This window comes from Pseudophryne corroboree, chromosome 3 (assembly GCF_028390025.1).
Source record: "Pseudophryne corroboree isolate aPseCor3 chromosome 3, aPseCor3.hap2, whole genome shotgun sequence".
NCBI lineage: Eukaryota > Metazoa > Chordata > Amphibia > Anura > Myobatrachidae > Pseudophryne > Pseudophryne corroboree.
Window position 1 is genome coordinate 753,684,528 of NC_086446.1, and position 21,814 is coordinate 753,706,341.

The 21,814-nt window shown below is 45.8% G+C and overlaps 1 protein-coding gene, 1 non-coding gene and 1 pseudogene across 2 annotated transcripts in view; all 3 read right to left on the reverse strand.

Moving 5' to 3' along the window:
* Window positions 1-21,814, reverse strand: part of LOC135056783 (peroxisome proliferator-activated receptor gamma coactivator-related protein 1-like) — a 69,116-nt gene that overhangs the window by 29,926 nt on the left and 17,376 nt on the right. Inside the window, exons 4-7 of the mRNA XM_063962361.1 lie at window positions 18,387-21,279; window positions 18,230-18,283; window positions 5,392-5,449; window positions 1,552-1,619 (exon numbers count right to left, since the gene is read on the reverse strand). Of these exons, the coding sequence (XP_063818431.1) occupies window positions 1,552-1,619; window positions 5,392-5,449; window positions 18,230-18,283; window positions 18,387-21,279 (3,073 nt within the window). The remainder of the gene's footprint in view (window positions 1-1,551; window positions 1,620-5,391; window positions 5,450-18,229; window positions 18,284-18,386; window positions 21,280-21,814) is intronic.
* LOC134899863 (U5 spliceosomal RNA) lies at window positions 8,164-8,280 on the reverse strand. The gene has a single exon (XR_010173412.1). It is a non-coding gene; the product is annotated as a U5 spliceosomal RNA (small nuclear RNA).
* LOC134899939 (U5 spliceosomal RNA) lies at window positions 15,610-15,717 on the reverse strand (annotated as a pseudogene).

Genomic DNA, 21,814 nt, shown 5'->3' on the forward strand with positions numbered 1-21,814 from the left:
GGGACGAACCCCAGGGTGAGACCTGTGTTCCGACTCCCTCTGGAGCTAATGGTGTCCAGTAGCCTAAGAAGCCAATCCATCCTGCACGCAGGTGAGTTGAACTTCTCTCCCCTAAGTCCCTCGATGCAGTGAGCCTGTTGCCAGCAGGACTCACTGAAAATAAAAAACCTAAAACTTTTTCTAAGCAGCTCCTTAAGAGAGCCACCTAGATTGCACCCTGCTCGGACGGGCACAAAAACCTAACTGAGGCTTGGAGGAGGGTCATAGGGGGAGGAGCCAGTGCACACCACCTGATCCTAAAGCTTTATTTTTGTGCCCTGTCTCCTGCGGAGCCGCTAATCCCCATGGTCCTGACGGAGTCCCCAGCATCCACTAGGACGTTTAGAGAAATGAATGCATTAATCGGAGTACGATTTTATATATATATATATATATATATATATATATATATATATATATATATATACACATATATATATATATATATATATATACATACAGATACATTCTCACACATTTAGCCTCAGCACAAGATGCCTGGCGTGAGCGAGCCGTGAGGTTCTGTGCAACTTTGCCAACGATAGGAGTCTTTTATTTGCTGAAAACGTGTCTTAGTTTCAATGCAGCTAGGGTGCACCTGGAGACTGTGCTGGTTAAGTTTATATATGATGTACGTGACGGAGTCTGCATACGGAGCAGAATAGAACTTGTATTGGAAAAAAGCTGCGGCTGCTACATTGTAGCACTTCGTATACAGATTCAGAGACTCAGTCGCACACAGATATAAAAGTGTCATATCACAATATTCAGTCACCTTGTGCATCCTAGTCGCATTGCGTTGTGACCAAGAGATTATTTGGAAAAAAAACCCTCTAAAAAGACGCCCAACGCAAGAAGATTCTCTGGGTGACCTGGCATGCCAAGAAGGTCTGTTTGACGTGACCTTGGCAAAGATGTATGAGGTCACATCTGTAGACCACTTCTTCATCAAACCCAGCCATTTCTCATCCTAACCCTGTTACATGCTCACTGTCTACCCCAGGAATGTCCAAACTGCGGCCCTCCAGCTGTTGAGAAACTACACATCCCAGCATGCCTTGACACAGCTTTAGCATTCTCTGACAGCAAAACTGTGTCAAGGCATGCTGGGATATTTAGTTTCACAACAGCTGGAGGGCCGCAGTTTGTACATGCCTGGTCTACCCCATCTGTGTCACCCGTTTGCCTGCCTCTCCCTATCAGAATGTAAGCTCTCACTAGCAGGGCCCTCTCTCTCGAGTGTGCTTTTCCCTTTCAGACTATTTTCTACTCCATACTTCCTACAACGGCTCCTAACCCTTGGTTTCTGCCACTACGAGGATTATTTCAGTGTCCTGTCCCCTGACGCAGCTATGTTTATATACCATGTACTTGTCCGGCATTGTCTTGTACTGTAAGTTGCTTGTTTTGCTCATTAGTTTATGTACTTTGTTAGGCGCTGCGGAGCCCTTGTGGGGACATATTAAACGTAAATAATAATCTGGGACGCATTATAGGTCAGTGTATACATACCAGTTATAGTAACCAGCTCAGGTGCCGGATGTTTATCACGCATCTCCTCCTCAACAGGTTTTCCAGACCTGCAAAGGAAACAAATATTCCTAGATCAAATCCTATTCACAGAACAAGAACCGGCGAAAGCCGGCACAAAGCGTTTCAGGCTAAAAGAAAATAGACAAGAAAATACATAACCCGCAGTGTTATACAAAGGCCAGGGGTTTAGCGTTCGCCCTAACCCCTAGCGATACAGGGTATAGACTGTATCACGCCTTTCACATTGCATTCCTCCAATGGAGTAAAATACTTAGTTCAACAAATCAAGGACTGGTGCATTTTCAAAAAGCAAAAAGCAGAATAAATAGACAGGATTAGGAAGCAAAGACCTTTCTAGACCCTTGCGAACACGGTTGGTACTGCGCACGGCTACGTGAAATGATTCTAAACTGAGGTGCTGGTAATGATACTTTTACTTGAAATACATATGTACATAACGAATGTAATTACCAGCACTTCAGTGTAGAATCATTTTACATAGCCGAGCACAGTACCAATCGTGTTCGTATCGTTATCTTTTTTCTTTTTTAGATAAGGATCTCCTCAAAACGGTATCCACAGCTGTCACCCATACAAATCCCCCCTAGTGAGCGCAGTATGGACTTTTCTCATATAGTCTTATTAGATCCTTCTATATAGTCACATGCGTTTAGCTGCAAAAAATTAAAAACTCCATTTATGTAAAGTACTAACAGCTATCACACACGTAGCAAAACTACACTTTAAAGCAACATGAAGGGGTAAATTTACTAAGGTGGGAGATTTTTAGAACTGGTGATGTTGCTCATAGCAACCAATCAGATTATATCTATTATCTGCTAGAAGCAGCTAAATAAATGGTAAGTAGAATCTGATTGGTTGCCATGGGCAACATCACCAGTTCTAAAAATCTCCCACCTTAGTAAATTTACCCCGAAGAGTCCTTGGCAAACGTTCTTAAAAAAAAAAAAAAAAAAAAAGGAGCAGCAATCTTTTTTGAGCAGCAATCTCGTGAGAAGTGGAGTCTTTACTTTTAGACATAATTCCCCGACAAGGTAGGAGAATCTTGATATACACCCATATGTAGCAAGGGATATGTCAAGAAACAAGAGAAAAAAATAAATAAAAAGTATGCACTATGCAATCATTACTACTCAAAATTCATATATTACAATGAAATACCATACAAGAGGTTATTAGCATAGATTTGGCCAAAGATATGAGTCTTACATTCACATTTTATATCAATGTCTGTTTTTCTATCCATGTATTTGTTCACACATTTTTCACTCTTGTAACACTCCTAACACTGAGTGGCTGCTTTCACACACCTGATACTCTAACATTACACTGCTATCTTCATTTGTGTGATGCAGGGGAAGGGGGTTGTTTAGCTGGGCTGGTTTGGGGGTGACTGCGCCCCAGATATGAACCCCAGAATGTTAGGGACTTGCCCGACAGAGGTGACCTGGATGCTGGTGGGCAGGCCCATATCTTTGGCCATATGTATGCTAACAACCTCTTACACGATATTTAATTGTAATATATATTTACATTTTGAGTAGTAATGTTTGCATAGTGCACCTGCATCCTTTTTTTTGTGTATAGTACTATAAATCTCAGCAATGTAGCACCTCTCCTTACAAGCAGCTAGGGTGTGCCGTCTAGAGCCCCTCCGCCTATATAATCTAGAAAAAAAAAAAAAGACCAGGTTCCACAAAACACACGCGTCAGTATGCATCACAGTATGCGTAATAGCTCCTACTACATGCCGGCTAAGAGTAGAAGTCGGCAGTGTGCCCGGCAGTGCAGTTGAGCCGGTGTTCGGGGGAGGACCTGCTGACATGTCACGTGACCTCCTCTTATGCACAATACAGGGAGGAGAGGTGTAAAAATGATGTCTCAGAGGCTGGATGGTGGGGATGTGAGATAAATGTTTAATAGGGAAGGGGTTAAATGGCTGGCTGCTAGTAAGCTTCCACACTCATACCCCAACATGTCTCTCTCATTGGGGTCAATTCAATTCGGCAACTTATGAATAGCGCCGGGAATTAGCTCCCGATGCTATTCAATTCAGCTCCAGTTAAGTCGGCGATGTCCCGTTCTCGCCGACTAAACAGGTTGAATTGTCGGGAGAACGGGCATTCTCCGACTTAACTCCCCGGCGCGAGGCGGATTCCCGACAGAATCAGCCTCGCGCCGGCCGCGAGGCAGCACTTTTGTCGGGTTTCTTCTCTCGTCCCCTGGGGATCAGAGAAGAATTCCCGACAATTGCGGGTAACTAGCAGCTGAATTGAATAGCGTCGGGAGCTAATTCCCGGCGCTATTCATAAGTTGCCGAATTGAATTGACCCCATTGTGTGCTTCCCGCCATGTCTGACTTGCTGTCGCATGCATACACCGGGGGGCTGGGGGTTTAGCTGTATATTCTTGCCTCTTGCTTTTAGGCATCTTTATGCCACCAATAATGCACTAAATGTACATTCAGACCAGTATCACAGACTGACTGGGAGTCTTAGAAGTCACTGGTCTGCAATATCCTGCTGCCCATCGGCTGAATGTTGTATTCACAGTTGGGTTGTCATTGGCTCTCGATAGGTGTTAACAGTGGAAGGAATCTCAGTCACTTCTCATTGCACCATCCAGATGACACATGCAGAAGGGGTCAAGGAGGAACATCAGTGGATGCCCAGTGATAAGGGGATCACGGTGGCACATCAGAGGTTGGCACGTGCTGAAGGCGTCAGTGTGGCACAACCATGGCAGCATGAGCAGAGGGGTGTCTGGAGTTATTTGCACATGAAGTTTGGCGACTCATCTATTGCAGCCATGAGCAGAGGGATCCAAAAGGGACAAATGGGGTGGTCTGAGTAATATTTAAGGGATGGTCCATTGGACCCCACACAACTGTAAACTTGGCACAATCACTGGTATTTAACATTTTTTAATGGATTACTATGGCATTCAGACTCATGATGTAGTCAGCAAAGAGGGGCCAATACTGTACAAATGATCTACCTTCATGTAACACACAGACCAGCATATAACGTAAAGGTGGCTCATTTGTACGATACTGGCCACTTTGCAACCATATAGCTCTCTCTTCCAGAGAATTATTGAAAGGAGAAAATTATTTGTAGGAAGACGGCTATAAAAATGGCATGCTTAAAAAATAAGTAAAGTACCACTTTAAAAAAAAGAAAAAAAAAAAAGAAAAAGGAACTGTGGTACAAGTGCAAACTTTCTTAGAACAGACAAAGCGGGGAATTCAATTGTTTGAAAAGTCAGTTGGGTGTCTGTTTTTTTCCTATCTAATAGTCAGGAAGAAACAGACACCCAACTGACTTTTCAAACAATTGAATATCCCCCAAATAATCTAATAGTCTGTAACAGCTATTAGTAACAGTACATCTAAATGCAAGCCCTACAGATTCTGGGAATCTCAGCTCACCATATCCCTACAATGTGGAGGCCACAACTTTACGTGCAGAACAAACAGCCAGCCTATCGATTCACTTGGAACCAGGCAAGTGATGCGGAAGTTTAGTGACGTCACTAGGAGATCACGTATTCATGGTCTGCACTCCAATGCTTCACCTACACAGATGTAAAACTATAACCAGCCATTAAAGGGACATCTGAACCTTCACTGAACTCTGCTCTAACTCTTGGATACTATTATAAGCGCCGTTAATACATTTTTTACCCCAGCACAACTGTTTTTGTAATGGCGGAGTTTGGGAAGCTCTGGATGACACACTAAAAAAACCTGCTTTTTGCCATATACAGTGGGCTGCAGCTGTAGAGTTCCTCACTTACCCAGAGACTTCTACAACCAGTTTATCAGGACTGGGAGATCTGCGTTCCTCATCTTTAGCTGCAAAGAACCACATTTGTTGAAATACTGTAGTTAAGATATTGTACCACACAGCACATGAATAGATCACTTTCCACTGCAATCAAAACCAGTGACTACCACCATCACTGAAGACCGACTGACATTTTCGTAATATATATAATACCATCTACAATAATAATCAGATGATCTGGAATTTGGAAAATTCACTTGTTTATATGGAACGGTTAAGAAACCGGATACAAGCAGAACTTACAGGGGTTCCACGGATGCCATCACTCTGAAAATAAGAGCGCTAGCTGTGGGGAAACCGATTCTAGCCAGACAGTAATAGCTGGGGCTGCCAAAATACTGCAATGCAAGATAATGTTCCCATCTAAAATTATAAGATTTTTGGGAATGTTGGAAAATGTGGTAAGTAGATGACCTATAATTGTTCCGAGAACGAGGTCATTTTCCTACCACGTGGTCAGACCGTCGGGAAAATATGGCAGCAAATCAGGGCTGTTCTGTTTCTTACGTGGAATTGCATTCATATTAATACAATACCAAATACTAAAGTACTCTCATACCCTTTTCAGACAAAAATAGGATTTTGGTACTTACCAGGTAAATCCTTTTCTTTGAATCCATAGGGGGCACTGGAGTACTCTTGGGATATGGACGGGCGGAGCCGAACAAAGGCACTGAATATTCAAATTTAGGACCCTCCCACCCCTCCATATCCCCGAGTACCTCAGTGTACTGTCTCAGTGTTTTTTACTGAGCGAACAGGAACGATATAGAGAGGTTGACAATGGAGAATACCTATAACATAACGGACAACAACAATGTTGACCCATAACCTTACTGTCAACTAAACAGTTGACACCATAACCGATAGAACTTTATAATTTGAACCAATCGGTGAAAATGTGTTACCATAAGCTCCTCTGAGCTTAATATCAATCAAGTAAAACTTGTTACCCTAAGCTCTCTTGAGCTTAAAACAACCCAGGTAAACTGCTCTGGGTGGGCGTCCAGTGCCCCCTATGGATTCAAAGAAAAGGATTTACCTGGTAAGTACCAAAATCCTATTTTCTTTTTCATCCACTAGGGGTCACTGGAGTACTCTTGGGACGTACCAAAGCTTCCCTCGTGGGCGGGAGAGCTGTTTGATACTTGTAACAGTAGGCAGCCCAAGGCTAGATGCTGATGGCGCCACCATTTATAACGTGTAAACGTGCACAAACATGGTGCACATGAAGGCTATATAGCCGCGTTTTAGACACTCCACGACCCACTGGGTCTGACATTCCCACAGAACCTGTGGGATGAGTTATTACTGATGTAGGCGATTGTAACCTAGCCTTAAGGTAAGCCTGACTTGTAGTCATTATTATTACCCAACTCGATAATGTCTGCTGAGAAACTGGCTAACCCCAGTTGGCAGTATCATAGAGAACAAACAACGTATTCATATCACGTACTGTTGACGTTCGGCACATATATAAACGCGTAATGCGTGTACCACATTCAGTTCTAGAATGTGCTGTCCACACAGGAACCCCTATTGGTACATTGATGTGAAGAATACGAAAGCGTGATTCGTCCGAAGATCTGCTTTGTCATGAGAAAACTGAAATACGGTGGCTTGGAATACAAGGCACCCAAATATGAAAACAAACCCTTGCCGAAGCCAAGGCTAGAAGAAAAAATTGTTTTCCAAAGTGAGAAACTTAATTCCCATTTGTTGAAAGGGTTCACAATATGAAACTGTAAGAAATCTGAACCCAACTTCAAGTCGCCTGGCGCTGTAGGTGGGATAAATAGAGTGTGAACTTTGATGACACCTTGTAGAAAGATGTGTACAGACGCAAATAGAAGCAAACGTCTTTGAAAATAAGTTTACCACACAGATACCTGCACTCTTCGTGCAGATCAACGCAGTTTTCCATCCCACCCCGTTTAACAGAATACGGGTTACTTGAAGGATGATGTTGGAACTTCCGAGGTTTACAACCTATGTAAGCACACGAAATTTTGTAAAAATGAGCTGCCTTAAACGGCTTACTATTTCGTAACATGGTTAGTATAACCGATACTGTAATGCTCAATTTCTTAAGAGGGCGGTCTGAACCCTCACCCCGTCAACCGCAGCTGCGGTACCTAGATAATAGGTACCTAGGGAACTATGGGTAAACTAACGTTCCCTGATGTAACAGGTTGGACGTATTATGAGCGGGCCAAGATCGTGTGCAAGTATTCCTTGAAAATTCGAGAAGCAAACTTCTCCGAAACCCATGAGATACCACCAGTATGACTGTGACAAACTGTCTTATGATCCGTTTTGACAACGGAGAGAGCAGCGGAAAATGGTGGAGCCAGATACACGATGCTGAATGACCACATGAATGTGAGAGACTCCACCGCCACTGCCCTTGTGATCTGTTTTGTACACATACTGAACTTTCGTAATTGTGGCGAGATGCCATCATGTATACTTGAGGGTAACCCCCTTCTGTGGACTCACATATGAAACACCTCTAGATTTAATGTCCAGTTTTCAGGATCCAAATCCTGACGGGTGAGATCCTCTGTCTAACAGATGTCCACTCACATAATGATCTCTTGACATTTTCACATAATGGTGTTCTGAGTCATTGAGGATCTGAGTTACCTGCCGCATTGCCATGCGGCTACTTGGTTCTCACTGGTTGTTGTGTATGCAACTGCCGTTGCCTTGTTTGACTGCTTAAGGCCAGCGTGGGACATGCATCAAAAATTTACATGAAACTCATGGTTGTTCCTCTCCACCGAAATCTTTAGTAAAAGGCGAAAGATTTATTCGTTCTGAAGAGAAACCAGAGTATATACCTGGTCAGACTGAAAGCGAATTATGTATTGCATTGTAAAATGCCCAGAGTTCTAGGACATTTATCGACAGCAATCTGTCGTGTTTTAGAACCTTTGTTGCTAATTTTAACTACAAATCCTGACCCTCTGCGACTGTCGTCCAGAGTATATGCACCCTTTTCCCTCTGTGGGAAACGCGAGTGAAGGGTGGCGAACTAAATTGAAAACACATCGTTATTCGTAATAGGTGAATACACCAATGTACCGCTAGTGTGCGTGTTTTGCACTAATTACTAGACGTACATTTGTTATTGCTGGTGTAGTAGGTAAAAGTCTTTGATTTACCGTATTTATCATCTTACCTAGGCATTGACATCGTTTAGACGGAATTAGATGCGATTGTTTTCGAACTTGATCTGCTACCGCAGTATACCTTAGTAGCGCAAGTTTAGAGGAACTTTGTTGAGACAGAGTTCGTATGTGAGATGAGCTATCATCCCAACATCACTTTTGGTAAATACCCAAAGCGATAAGCAACGGTAGACATGAAATGGTTAATGGTTGTGGCGAATTGCAAACGCTAAAACCTGTGATGAACAAACCGGAATGGGTATATACGCATTGCAAATGCCAGTATTTTGTGGCTCCAATATGCCAATACTACCCGCAGCAAATCCATTTTCAAACTGCAGTAAGTGATTTGTTGATTGCAACTGCGACGGAGCTGTATGGATTGGTTACCCCAACCAGAGGGGAATAAGCCACCCTGACTCTGCCTGTATTATAAAGACAGCTGAAACCCAGTAGAGACCAAATGGCTACCTGCCAATCCGTTCGACAGAGGCAGTCATGACCCTGTTGAAGTCTGGAAACCCCGCAAAGGTAACATGTAAAGACGCGCTCCCACAATTGGAAATGGGGATTTTTGTTTACTTACCGTAAAATCTCTTTCTCTGAGTCCATCTGGGGGACGCTGCGCCGTTACTTGTGGGTTAGAGGTGTGTGGTAGTGGAGATTGGCACAGAACTATCAAAAGCTGACTCCTCCCCCCTCTAACCCCTCCCATCTCCTTCCTGCTCAGCCCTGATCAGTTAACGTTTAGCCAAGCCAAAGGAGATAGACCAGAATAAAAAATTAACCAATTAAACCAGACAAACTATGGGAGGGATCGCAGCGTCCCCCAGATGGACTCAGAGAAAGAGATTTTACGGTAAGTAAACAAAAATCCCCATTTCTCTGTCCTCCATCTGGGGGACGCTGCGCCGTTACTTGTGGGATTTCCCAAAGCAAGCTAATGAGAGGAGGGAGACGTTGACGGCATAGCCGTCTGTAAAATACGACGCCCAACAGAGGCAGTCTCCAAACTAAAAGTATGAAACCGGTAAAACTTTGTGAACGTATGGACTGACGACCAGGTCGCCGCCCTGCATAGTTGCTCAACAGATGCACCACCGCGAACAGCCCAAGACGCTCCAACTGCTCTAGTCGAATGAGCCTTAATTGAGTCAGGAACCGAAACGCTTGAGGACACGTAAGCCTGTCTGATGGCCGAAGTTATCCAACGGGCCACAGTGTTCTTAGAGGCAGGCCAACCTCGTTTGGGAGCATCAATCAATACCAGCAAGGAATCCGTACGACGGAAAGCCTCCGTGCGAGACAAATAAATACGTAAGGCCCGAACAACATCCAAGAGAGCCAAATGGGAATCCTCCCCCTGAGAAGATGACGGATTAAAAGCTGGAAGAACGATGTCCTGATTTAAATGGAATGCTGAAACAACCTTTGGAAGAAATGAAGGCTTTGTCCGCAGCACCACCCGATTTTCATGAAACACTAACAAGGGTGGCCTGCAAGAAAGAGCCGCCAACTCAGACACTCGTCTAGCTGAGGCAATTGCCAACAGAAAAACAACTTTTTGTGTTAGATAACGTAGTTCCACAGATTCTAGAGGTTCAAATGGAGACTTTTGAAGAGCCTTAAGTACCAAGTTTAAATCCCAGGGAGGAATCGGAGGAACAAAAGGTGGTTGAATTCGAAGTACTCCCTGCAGGAATGTTTGAACCTCTGGAATGATTGCTAATTTCTTTTGAAAAAGGACCGACAAGGCCGAAACCTGACCCTTCAGGGAAGAAAGTTTTAAACCCTTGTCAAGACCCTCCTGGAGAAAGGAGAGCAGGCGAGGAAGTCTAAACAAATGCGGAGTCAAGTTCCTTTTCTCGCACCAAGCAATGTAAATACGCCATACTCTATGGTAAATGCCAGAAGTCACCGGCTTTCTAGCCCGAATCATTGTCTGAACAACCGCACGAGAAAGGCCCTTTGCCTTCAGAATGTTGGATTCAAGAACCAAGCCGTCAAAGCCAGCCGATTTAAATCTGGGTGGCGACAAGGTCCCTGAAGCAGAAGATCTGGTCGCAGAGGGAGGCGAAAGGGGTCTCCGACGACCATGCTGTTTAGAAGAGTGTACCACTGTCGGCGTGGCCAATCCGGAGCCACCAGAATTATTGCAAGGCCTTCTCGACGAATGCGTTGGAGTAGACGTGGGAGCAGTGGAATTGGTGGGAACACGTAACCCAGCTGAAATTGCCACGGAGCTGTTAGTGCATCGATCAGAAATGCTTGAGGATCCTGAGTTCTTGATCCGTAAACCGGAAGTTTTTTGTTGAGCCGTGACGCCATCAGGTCTAATTCTGGCACTCCCCAGCGATCCACTAGAGAAAGAAACACTTCCTGGTGAAGTTCCCACTCTCCCGGATGAATCGTGTGACGACTCAAAAAGTCTGCTTCCCAGTTTTCGACTCCCGGAATGTGAATGGCTGAAATCACGGGAATCCAACGCTCCGCCCACGTGAGAATCTGAGCAACCTCTCTCATTGCGGACCAGCTGCGAGTTCCTCCCTGTTTGTTGATGTAAGCCACTGCCGTGGCATTGTCGGATTGCACCCGAACTGGATGGCCCTGCACCATGGTCTGAATCCGAATGAGAGCATACCGGATCGCTCTCAATTCCAGAATGTTGATTTGTAGTTTTGACTCTTGATTGCTCCAGCGCCCCTGTAAATGATGAGTCTGGAACACTGCTCCCCAACCGCTGAGGCTTGCGTCCGTGGTTACCATCATCCAAGACCAGACCGTGAACGGCGCACCCTTCCTCAGATTGTGACTGTGAAGCCACCAGTAGAGCGACTGACGAGTTCTTATCGACAAGCGTATCAACTGCAGTTCGAGGCGCGAATCCGTCCGAGTCCAACAGTGGAGAATCTGAGCTTGAAGAGGTCGGGCGTGGAATCTGGCGTATGGAACTGCCTCGAATGAGGCTACCATCTTGCCCAGTACCTGCATGCATCTGAGGACTGATACTGCCGGCAATTTTAACAAGGTTCTGATTCTGGCTTGTAAGTCCTGAATCTTGTCTGTAGGAAGAAACACCTTCTGGCTGTTGGTGTCGAATAGAAGACCCAGAAAAACCATTTTCTGTGACGGGAGTAGAGATGACTTTGGAAAATTGATTATCCACCCGAAAGACTGTAGAGTCTCTATCGTTAGACGCAGGTTCTGAGTGAGAATCTCCGGTGACGGGGCCTTGATCAACAGGTCGTCCAAGTATGGAGTGATGTTGACCCCTTTGCAACGGAGAACTGCGACGACATGACCCAGGACCTTCGTAAACACCCGGGGAGCCGTAGAAAGACCAAAGGGAAGGGCCCGAAACTGAAAATGCCACGGACCTACTGCAAATCTCAGAAGTGATTGATGTCCTGTCCAAATTGGAACATGTAGGTATGCGTCCTTTATATCTATTGAAGCCAAATATTCCCCTGGCTCCATGGCTGCGATAATGGAGCGAATGGATTCCATCCTGAATTTCTGGGATGAAAGGTACGGATTGAGGGCTTTTAGATTTAGAATGGGTCGAAACGAACCGTCCGGCTTGTCTACGAGAAAAAGACCCGAGTAAAAGCCCCGACCTCTCTGAGGAGCTGGGACCGGAAGGATTACTCCATTTTGTAATAGTTTTGCTGTTGCCTGAAGGAGAGCCTGACGTCTGGAGGGGTCGTCTGGGAGAGGCGTCACAATTAGTCGGGCTGGGACTGCTTCTTCGAAATCCAACATATATCCTCTGGAAATGACCCCTATTACCCACCGATCCGGTTTCGATAGGAGCCACACTTCCCTGAAGTGAAGTAAACGAGCCCCAACCTGTATTGATCCCTCCAGAGGGCCCGAAGCGTCATGCCTCAGGCTTGTCGGCAGGCTTACTGGACGGTCTGCGAGTAGCCTGAGCTCCTCTACCTCTGAATGATCCCCTTCGTGGAAATCTGGAGAAGGGTCGAAAGGACTGGAAATTACCTCTGCCCTGCGTACGAAAGGACCGAAATCTTGTAGGCTTTGGTTTGTTTGGAGCAGACGGAAGGAAAGGGCTCTTTCCCCCCGTAGTATCTGAAATAATTTTCTTTAACTCTGATCCAAAAAGAAATTCGCCTTCAAAAGGGACTGCCGTCAAGGTCTGCTTTGAGTCCGAATCAGCATTCCAAACCCTAAGCCAAAGAGATCGTCTTGCGGATACTGTTAAGGCAGAAACACGGGACTGTAGCGCCACCGAATCCAATAATGCTTCACCCACGTAAGTAAGGGCCTCAGAAATCTGTTCTGCTAATTGAATGGCCTCCGACGGATCGTCTGACTGCATCCCAGATACAACCTGTGCAAGCCACTCATCAACGGCTTTAAGCACCCAGGCACTCGCCAGAACTGGACGGAGAGAAACACCTGATAAGGAAAACATAGATTTTAGTAATGCTTCTATCTTCCTATCGGTAGAGTCTTTTAAAGTCGCAGACTGTACTGACGGAATAACCGTAGCTTTTGCTAAATGCGAAATAGGGGCGTCTACCTTTGGGGCGGTTTCCCAAATTGTTGTATCCTCTTCTGTAAAAGGATATAGAAACTTTAACTTTTTAGGCGCCTGGAAACGGGAATCCGGTTTTAGCCAGGGTTCTTTTAAAATATCCGCAAAGTGCGAGTAAGAAGGGAACGCAGTAACCTGTCTCTTCTGTCGTTTAAAGAAAGAGGAAGAAGTCTCGGCTACTGCCTCATCCTGAATATTAAGGGTCTGACGAATGGCTTCTATTAGTAGCCTAACACCTGAATTAGTAGATAAATCCTCATCTTCCCAAGCCGAATTTTCGTCCCCTTCAGGATCTACCTCCCCTTCTTCCAATGGAGATGTCAGAGTATCCAACTCCTCTCCTGGAAATGCAATAGCGGGTAACGGCTGCGTTCGCTTAGAAGCCGCCGAACTACTGGCCGAACTTACAAATTTATTTACAGACTGAGTCAAATCAGTGAGACATTTTCCCATATTCTGGGCCCACAGCGGTTCCACCTGAGTCTGGGCCAAAGCTGCTTCCGACCTTGACTGACGCAAATCTGAAATTGCGTCCACCATGGCCTTGACCCAAGGGGGCATTGACTGATCTGTGGATCTGCCCTGCTGATCTGCCGCTGGTGCACCAGAGCATGATGTACAGAGGGTCCCTGCGTCAGCACTCCCCTTAGCCAGCTTTGTGCCACATTGTGAACATGAGAAATAAACCACTGAGGTTGTTTTTCCCTTAGTAGGTTTCTCTGGCTTGCTGGTCATCTTTACTCTGGTGAACTATGTCCCCCAAGTTGTGTTAAAAAATATCTGAGATTCAACCCACTAGACTTGCTCTTTGTTAATATGCTGCTCTAGCCACCAGACTAGAGGAGACACTGTGATCCCCCTCCCCCCCTTTTATACTTGCGGTTTTTATCCCCCTGTGTATGTAATCCTCCTCCGTAGCACAGCGTCCCCTGTGTGCAGGCAGAGAAGATGGCGCCGTGACCAGCCGTGCGCGCGCGCGGGCAGAGCTGAGCGGGAAGACGGCTCTGCCCGCCTGACGTCATTCTCATCTCGTCAAAAACCGGAAGTTCGGCTCCCGTGCGCCGCTACACAGAGCGGTTGTCACGGCAGCCAAGTAACGGTCCAGGGAGTGAATAACACCCTCCCGGACCTAACACAGTCCTCCACCTCACATTTCACCCCAGATCAGCCTCCGTGCTGTCTGTGGGTGATCGCGCGCTCGGGGGGGGGGGGGGGGGGGGGGGGGGGAGGGAGGGGAGGAGGAGTTTGGTAGTCCCAATAAATTCACCATTAATAACAGGAAATAGGGACATTAATAATAGGAAATAGGGACAGCCCAATACTGTCAATGACAGATTGTGGCTGTCCAGTACCTGATGCTGCTGTCTTCTCTCTTTCTCTCTCTGAAGGCCCCAGTGACCGAAGGTATAGTGGCCTCCCTGCAGCAGTCTGGAATGGGATACTAACCCCTTCCACTGTTATACCTGTCACCTGTAAACAGGGACTAGGTATTTGTGAAAGAAGAAATAATAAAAAAAAAAAAAATTCCTAAAGAGAAATCAAAACTGTGTCTGTACTCCACAGGCACAAAACTAAAACTGATCAGGGCTGAGCAGGAAGGAGATGGGAGGGGTTAGAGGGGGGAGGAGTCAGCTTTTGATAGTTCTGTGCCAATCTCCACTACCACACACCTCTAACCCACAAGTAACGGCGCAGCGTCCCCCAGATGGAGGACAGAGAAAAGAGGTCATCAACTACTGGCTTGCAGACCGTAGCGACCTGTCGTTACAAGGCGTGAGTGTTTGTATCACCGCCTTGAAACTGAAGTCTAAAGGGATTAAATGCCGGCACAAGAATTCCGTTTCGATTAACGGCTGAATATCAAATGTAGGACCAACAAGCTGTGGCCTTGTCGTGCTGAACTGGCGACGATGAAACGTCGTTAGAAGCTTTACAGATATACTCTGTAGCTTCTTTTAACCGTAATGTCTAGTGACCCAAATGTTTCATGGGTCTTTATGTTTGACACAGACGCATTTACCAATGTCGGATGGCGTCATATTGTAAACGATTAAATAGTGGTCAAAGTCTACTAAGTGGAACAATGGAGACATTGACTCCCTGTAATTTAGCAATGTATGTTCGCAACAACCCTGCACTATCTGAGTGCTGGTCTAATGAACCCTTCTCACTCGTGGTTATCGATGTGAGATTTGACATAGAATCGTGCATTACATTATAAGACCAGTTAAATAAGCACTGTGGTACCCAAAGGGAATTCCTCTGGAAAACTGTCTTTTGTTAGAGCTGGCGGAATAACTTCCGAGACTCCGATGCCAATGTTATTTTTTTTTTTTGGTCTGTACTAGAGCCTTACTCGCTATGCAGACAGACACCCCAATAGGCCACGGACAGCCATTGCACGCCTTATGACGTTATCATGTCATATATATATATATATTGTATTGGTGAACAGCATAATAATATTAAACTCAAGGTTGATTCTCTCTACGGAAATCTTTAGTAAAACGAAAGATTTATTCGCTGTGAAGAAAAAACAGAGTAATCTTTATGTGAAAAGCAGTTCACATGGCCTATGAAACCCGAACCAAATTCCTACTAACCCCCCTACGCCTCTGGTGGCTTAGAGATGTAGGGCAGGAATGTTCTAGAATCATGTAGAAAAACAGTTTACATGCCGATTAAAATTTCCCACTAACACCCCTGCGCCTCCAGTGGCTTAGAGATGTAGGGCAGGAATGTTCCAGAATCACAAACTGGAAAACAACAGGCAGCATGGTTAAAATGGCCCGTTTGCCATGCTGACCTTTCCGTATAGGTTATTATACAGTATAACCACAGGACGGTTACAACTGTTCTATGAATAAATATATATATAAGCTGATAGGCCATGATCACATCAGACATTAATATTAATATATTAATATAGGCTCCCTAGCTTTGTTAATAGCAGCCATTAATATAGGTTAAACTCTGAAAATCACAGCCAGTAATATAGTTCAATTATTACTGTCAGTATCGGTAACAAGCTTATATCTGTGATAGATATATATATAAATATATATATACCCAGCTGGTCATATATCCGCCAGCTTCCACCGTGCCTCTTCCCCCCCTATGATCATCTGCGGGAAGCCTGCACTTGTGATCGTCTCTGTAGTGAGACTGATGGGCGGCCGGACGTAGCTGGGCGGCCGTGTTGGAAGCCTGCCCTGGCATTTGCAGGCCGTGACGGAGCGGCGGTCATACTGGTACTAAGTATGGCTTACCTGCTGTGCAGCCGTACGGAGCCCAGTGTGCGGCAGGACGGACTGGCGGCTACCGGAGCGCTGGGACGGGCGGCCTGATGTCAGACGGAGCAGCTGCTTCGTATGAACTCCCCCTGCTGCGGCAGGAGGGAGCTTGGCGGCGACCGGAGCGCTGGGACGGGCGGCTTGATGTCCCCGTCTGTGTGATACATAGCGGCTGTTTAGCGTCGTCTGATCTCCCCCTGCTATGCGGCAGGACGGAGTTGGCGGCTGCCGGCTTGTCTCCTCAGAAGGTAGTGGCTGTCTTGGCGGGTATGAGCTCCCCCTGCTGTGCGGCGGGACGGAGCTGTATTGTATTCACATTAACCCACACATAGCGGGGCGGCAGCCTGCGCTGACCGCCCCGCTCCCCAGCCTACCTTTCTGTAACTTCTGGCTGTGGCGGGACTTTCTGTATAAGCTCCGTCCAGCTTCAGTGGTGTGACTCATGGCTGCAACGGGGCTTCGTTGTGTAAGCTCCGTCAGCTCTGTAGTCCTTGTGACGCAGTCAGCTTCCAGTGATCTATTGGCTGCGACGGCTTTTTGCAAGCCCGTCCAGCTCTCTAGTCCTGGCTGCTGTTTGTAGAAGCAGTGCTGTCTGTGGCCGTGAGGGTGCTCTTTGTGAGGACCGACACGCCATGCTGTCTGTGGCTGTGAGGGTGCTCTTTGTGAGGACCGACACGCCATGCGCTGCCCGTGCAGCGGCACTATCCCGGACCCATGTTTTTTCAGAAACTGGGAAGGGATGTGCTAAGTTGTAAAAATAAAAATTAAAAATAAAATTTAAAAATAAAAATCCAAGTGTGGCTATACCACAAGCCGATGTTCGTGCTGTGAGCACCGAAAAAACACTGAGACAGTACACTGAGGTACTCGGGGATATGGAGGGGTGGGAGGGTCCTAAATTTGAATATTCAGTGCCTTTGTTCGGCTCCGCCCGTCCATATCCCAAGAGTACTCCAGTGACCCCTAGTGGATGAAAAAGAAATACCCGGCATTTTAGTGCCGTGTTCTTTAGCCGGGCTCAGTTTGACCCCCCAACTTTCACACAGAGAAGCAAATAACCGGGTCGAAATTCTTGTCATTTGTGGATCAACACGGGTATTTTGGCTGCGTGAAAGGGTCAACCCCGGGTTGAAATTCCCATTTCTCCAATCCTGAGAAATTCCTGGGTCTAAGTTCCAGGAATTTCAACCTGGGTTGACCCATTCACACAGAAAAAGGACCCGTGCCTTTCGTGAAATTACCGGGTAGAACTGCTTCACCCGGTAATTTCATTTTCTGTGTAAAGGTGGTATTATACACATGAAAATGGAGGCACTGTTTAATGTAACGGTATCTATAGAACACTGAGACTAGCCTATGTTATATTAGTTCAGTCTTGGCTGTAGATGCGCGGGAAGCTGTCACATTATCAATACTCAATAAAAAGGGGGGGGCTCACGAGGGGTGGATCATAGATAGGATCCTTTTGATAATACTGCCCCCTTTGGTGTGATAATTTAAAATCCACTTGTGCTTTTGAACAACTAGATGTCCTGCTCACTCTTCTTTTTCCACCCTCATACACTGAAGTCCCTTCTTAAGGCATGAAAGTGGAAGAACGTAATAGATTTTAAACCCCAAGGATATGGTCACAATGGACAAAATAAAGAGCGCAAGGTGGACCAGACCAGAGCAGCTGCCACTAGACGTCATTGCTCTCTATAATAAACGTGACCTCTGTACACAGAAAGAGCAGAACACGCTTGAGTTGCGCCATACACTTACCCTCATATTTTTCAAACTGTTCCAGCAAGCTGCTTAGGTCTGATGCCACAATACCTTAATAAAGGGAGAAAGAAAATGAGCCAATGTAGGGGCATAAACTACACACATCCTCTACAAGTTGCACGCTCCCATAACACTACACATCCTTATAGGTTACCTGACTCATAAGTGCAAGTTTCCTCTGGTTCCCGGTGATTGGGTGGGATGCTTTCCCCTGATGCACAGACCTCATCTGCAGGTGAAGGTAGGCAGGGCTCTTGGGCACTTTGGTTAGGGAGGATACATGCCGTTACAGGGTTACCTTCCACTGCCACTTTTGAAGTGTCACACTGAGTGGTTGGAATGATGACATCAACCTTCGGTTTAATCATGGGAACAATGGAAGGATTAGCGGCTACAGGTGTAGGAACTTCTTGTGCGCAGACACCAGCAAGTACAGTCTGCTCAGGCTCAGCAGGTTTTAATGCAGACACAGGAGATTTCTCTCCTCCTGGAGGGGTACTGGGCATTGATTCAGAAGACACAAGAGGTGGCTTTATCCGATAGCCAAGCTTTTGAGCCTTTTTTAAGATTTCCATTATTTTGAAGATGGTCTGGTTTGTAGTAGACTGTTGGTCTGGATCCGTAACATTTTCCTTCATGCACTCTTGTGGAGGTTTAGACTGTACTTTCTCGACGACGGCTTTGATAGGTGATGACTGCAAATCAGACTTTTTAAGGCTGGGACATATTGGTGGACATACTTTGGATGCCTTAAATGTGGAATTGGTATGCTCAACACTTTTTAGCGTATGTACGATTTTGGATTCTCTTGTATCAATCCGGTTATGCTCAGGTTTCCGCGTTGGTATTTGGTTTGCTTGACCTTTAGCAAGCACAACAGCCTGATTACTGCATTCTACAGATGGAAAAGGGGTAACTTTGGGCATCTCAGGAGGCAGTACATTTACGGGAGCAGAGTTTTCAGCAGAGCTCTGCATGCATCTGTTATCAGACACCATTGGGGGAACTGAAGAGTTTGACCAGTAAGGTGGTGGTGGCGGCCCAGAAACCCAACCAGCAGGATGCACTGGCCCCAGTGCAATTGGTGGTGGGGGAAATGAAGGCCAACCCAACACTGGTGGAGGTGGTCGCATGGGTATTAAAGGTGGCATGCAGTTTGGAAATTGTGGAGCTACTGGCAAAGGTGGCATGCCAGGATAAAATGCAGGATATAAAGGGACAGTAGGCCAGTTAGGTGGATAGATAGGTGGTGGTACATTTGGTTGGGAAGCTAGCACAGGAGGTGGAATAAGGTCTACAATATTTGTACAGGCTGATTCAGTTGGTTTCAGCTGTGGAACCTCCTGGCTGTATACAGACGTTAGAGCCACATTTGATGGGACAGATCCTAAACTTACAGGAACATTAAGCTCAGAGGAAGACTCCTCAGCCTTACTTGGGACAGATCGTTTTTCCTCTGCTAAAGGTTTATTTAATTTTGTTGGTACAATCAAACAGGGGAGTTCTGCCAACTCTGTCGGGGGCTCGGGAATGGATGGCCATTTACTACAAGACACATGGTCATTCTCTTGCTCAGGGTTTGGTTTGCGGTGCTGAAGCCTCTTCCTATATTCACTTAGGCTGAGTGACTTGGGCTTGGTCTCTTTGGTACACTGTGTAGAATCACAATCGTTCCCATCTTCACTCTTTGAGAGACTCAAGTCCTCCAGACTTGAAGTCTGACTTAAATGGATATCAGGAGCTGCAGAAACCAAACTGTCTTGGCCACTCGTCTCTTCAAACTGCGTATCCTCACTTACAGCAGATTCTGGAGCCACGTCAGGTCCTGAGCGCTGATCTCCATCACGTTTTAGGTTGCTTTCTTCTAATGGACGGGGAGAAGTAAAAACGTCTTTAAAGGCCTCAACTGTCATTTTTCGCACAGGGTTGGTACTGTCCAAGTTTGCTCGGGTTCTTACTTTGGTGCGACCCACCCTCAATAAACGAAGTTCCATCTGGGAATCCTTTTTCATCTGTTCCAATGTTCTCATTAAAACATCAGACTCCTGCAACGCAGGGTTATTTAAGCGGCTTGGAGTCGGTTGAATGTTGCTTTGCGGTGTTACTGTATGTGGCACATCTTCACTGTCTCTTTTATTTTTACTTTTAACTTTTGATTTAGTGGTATTGAGTAGTTTATCATCTTTGCTGGATTTCTTTCCCTTCAATCGCAGCCTTTCCTTGCCGGTAACTGGTTCACAGACCACCGGGTCACCATTCTTCTTAGAATCCTGAACCATTCCCTCCAAGTCTGGGTTACAGCAAATAGTGTTTCTTTTATTATTCAAATTTATCGCAACAGTTTCATCAGTAGTCAAAGGTTTAGTGGCTATGTCCTCTATTCCAGGCACAACTGTTAACTCCTTGTTCAAACACTCATTTCCTTTCATGGAACCCATTGTATTCTCTATACTAGGCAGATGTTTTCCATGATTCGTTTCATGTCCATGATCACACTGCTCTAACGCGGATTCAGGTGACAGTTGGGTCTCCATATGCAATTCCCCGGAGGAGTCTGGTGTAGGAGGATTGTCCCCTGAAGACATTGGGCTCAGGTCATCCCCTGGGTGTTCCACAACTACAGGTACTTTTATACATTCCCCCTGATCAGACACTATCTCAAGAAACACAGACTCATTCAGGAGGCTTTCACCATCTTCTGGCTCTAGGCACACGGTTATAGCAGGTAGGCAGTAAGGGTGCATGTATTTCACCAGGTCGTGAAGGGTAACATTCTCTGTATTAATGATACATGGAGTGCCCTGCTTCAGATACCGCTCACGTTCCAGTTCTCTGATCTCCACTCCGGTCTCAATGGAAAAATCTTTGTCAAAAGCCAGTAAGCCGGGGCTTTTCTCTGGACTTTGAACCTCTTCATCCTCTCCATCACTTCTTTGATTGAGAGATAAACATCCTTTTAAACTTTTGTGTCTGTTGTGCCTTTTTGGTGTAGAGCTGACACTATCCGGAAAAAGGTCCCAGTTTGGCCCAGAGCAGCGGCTGTCCATCTGTGAAGGAAAGCCACAAAATAGGCATCAGCTCTGCTCTAAAACCTTACAGGTTACATATGGAAATGACCCATTCAGAAATAAAGCAAAGTATTTATGGTACCAGTTTATCATACAAAATAACTTATTCTGAACAACTGAAGCATTGGGAGAAATTTGGCAGATTGGGCAAGCAATACTGCATGGTTGTTCTAGTTTTCCAGAAGCCTTTATAACAGGGCTGGCCAAACCAGTCCTCGAGATCTACTAACAGTTCACATTTTCCAGACTACCTAGCTGGTGCACAGGTGTAGTCATTACTAATTAAGATGTGCTGCATTCATTCCTAACTGACCATTCTACAGATCTCCAGGAGGCCTGGAAAACATGAACTGTTGGTAGATCTCGAGGACCGGTTTGGCCAGCCCTGCTTTATAACATGACATACGTAGTGCAGTATCAGGCAATACCGACCAACCAAAACCACTGTAATGATGCCTAAACTTATATACCATAATAAATAGGATCACTGATCTGCATGATACTGCTTTGTTGT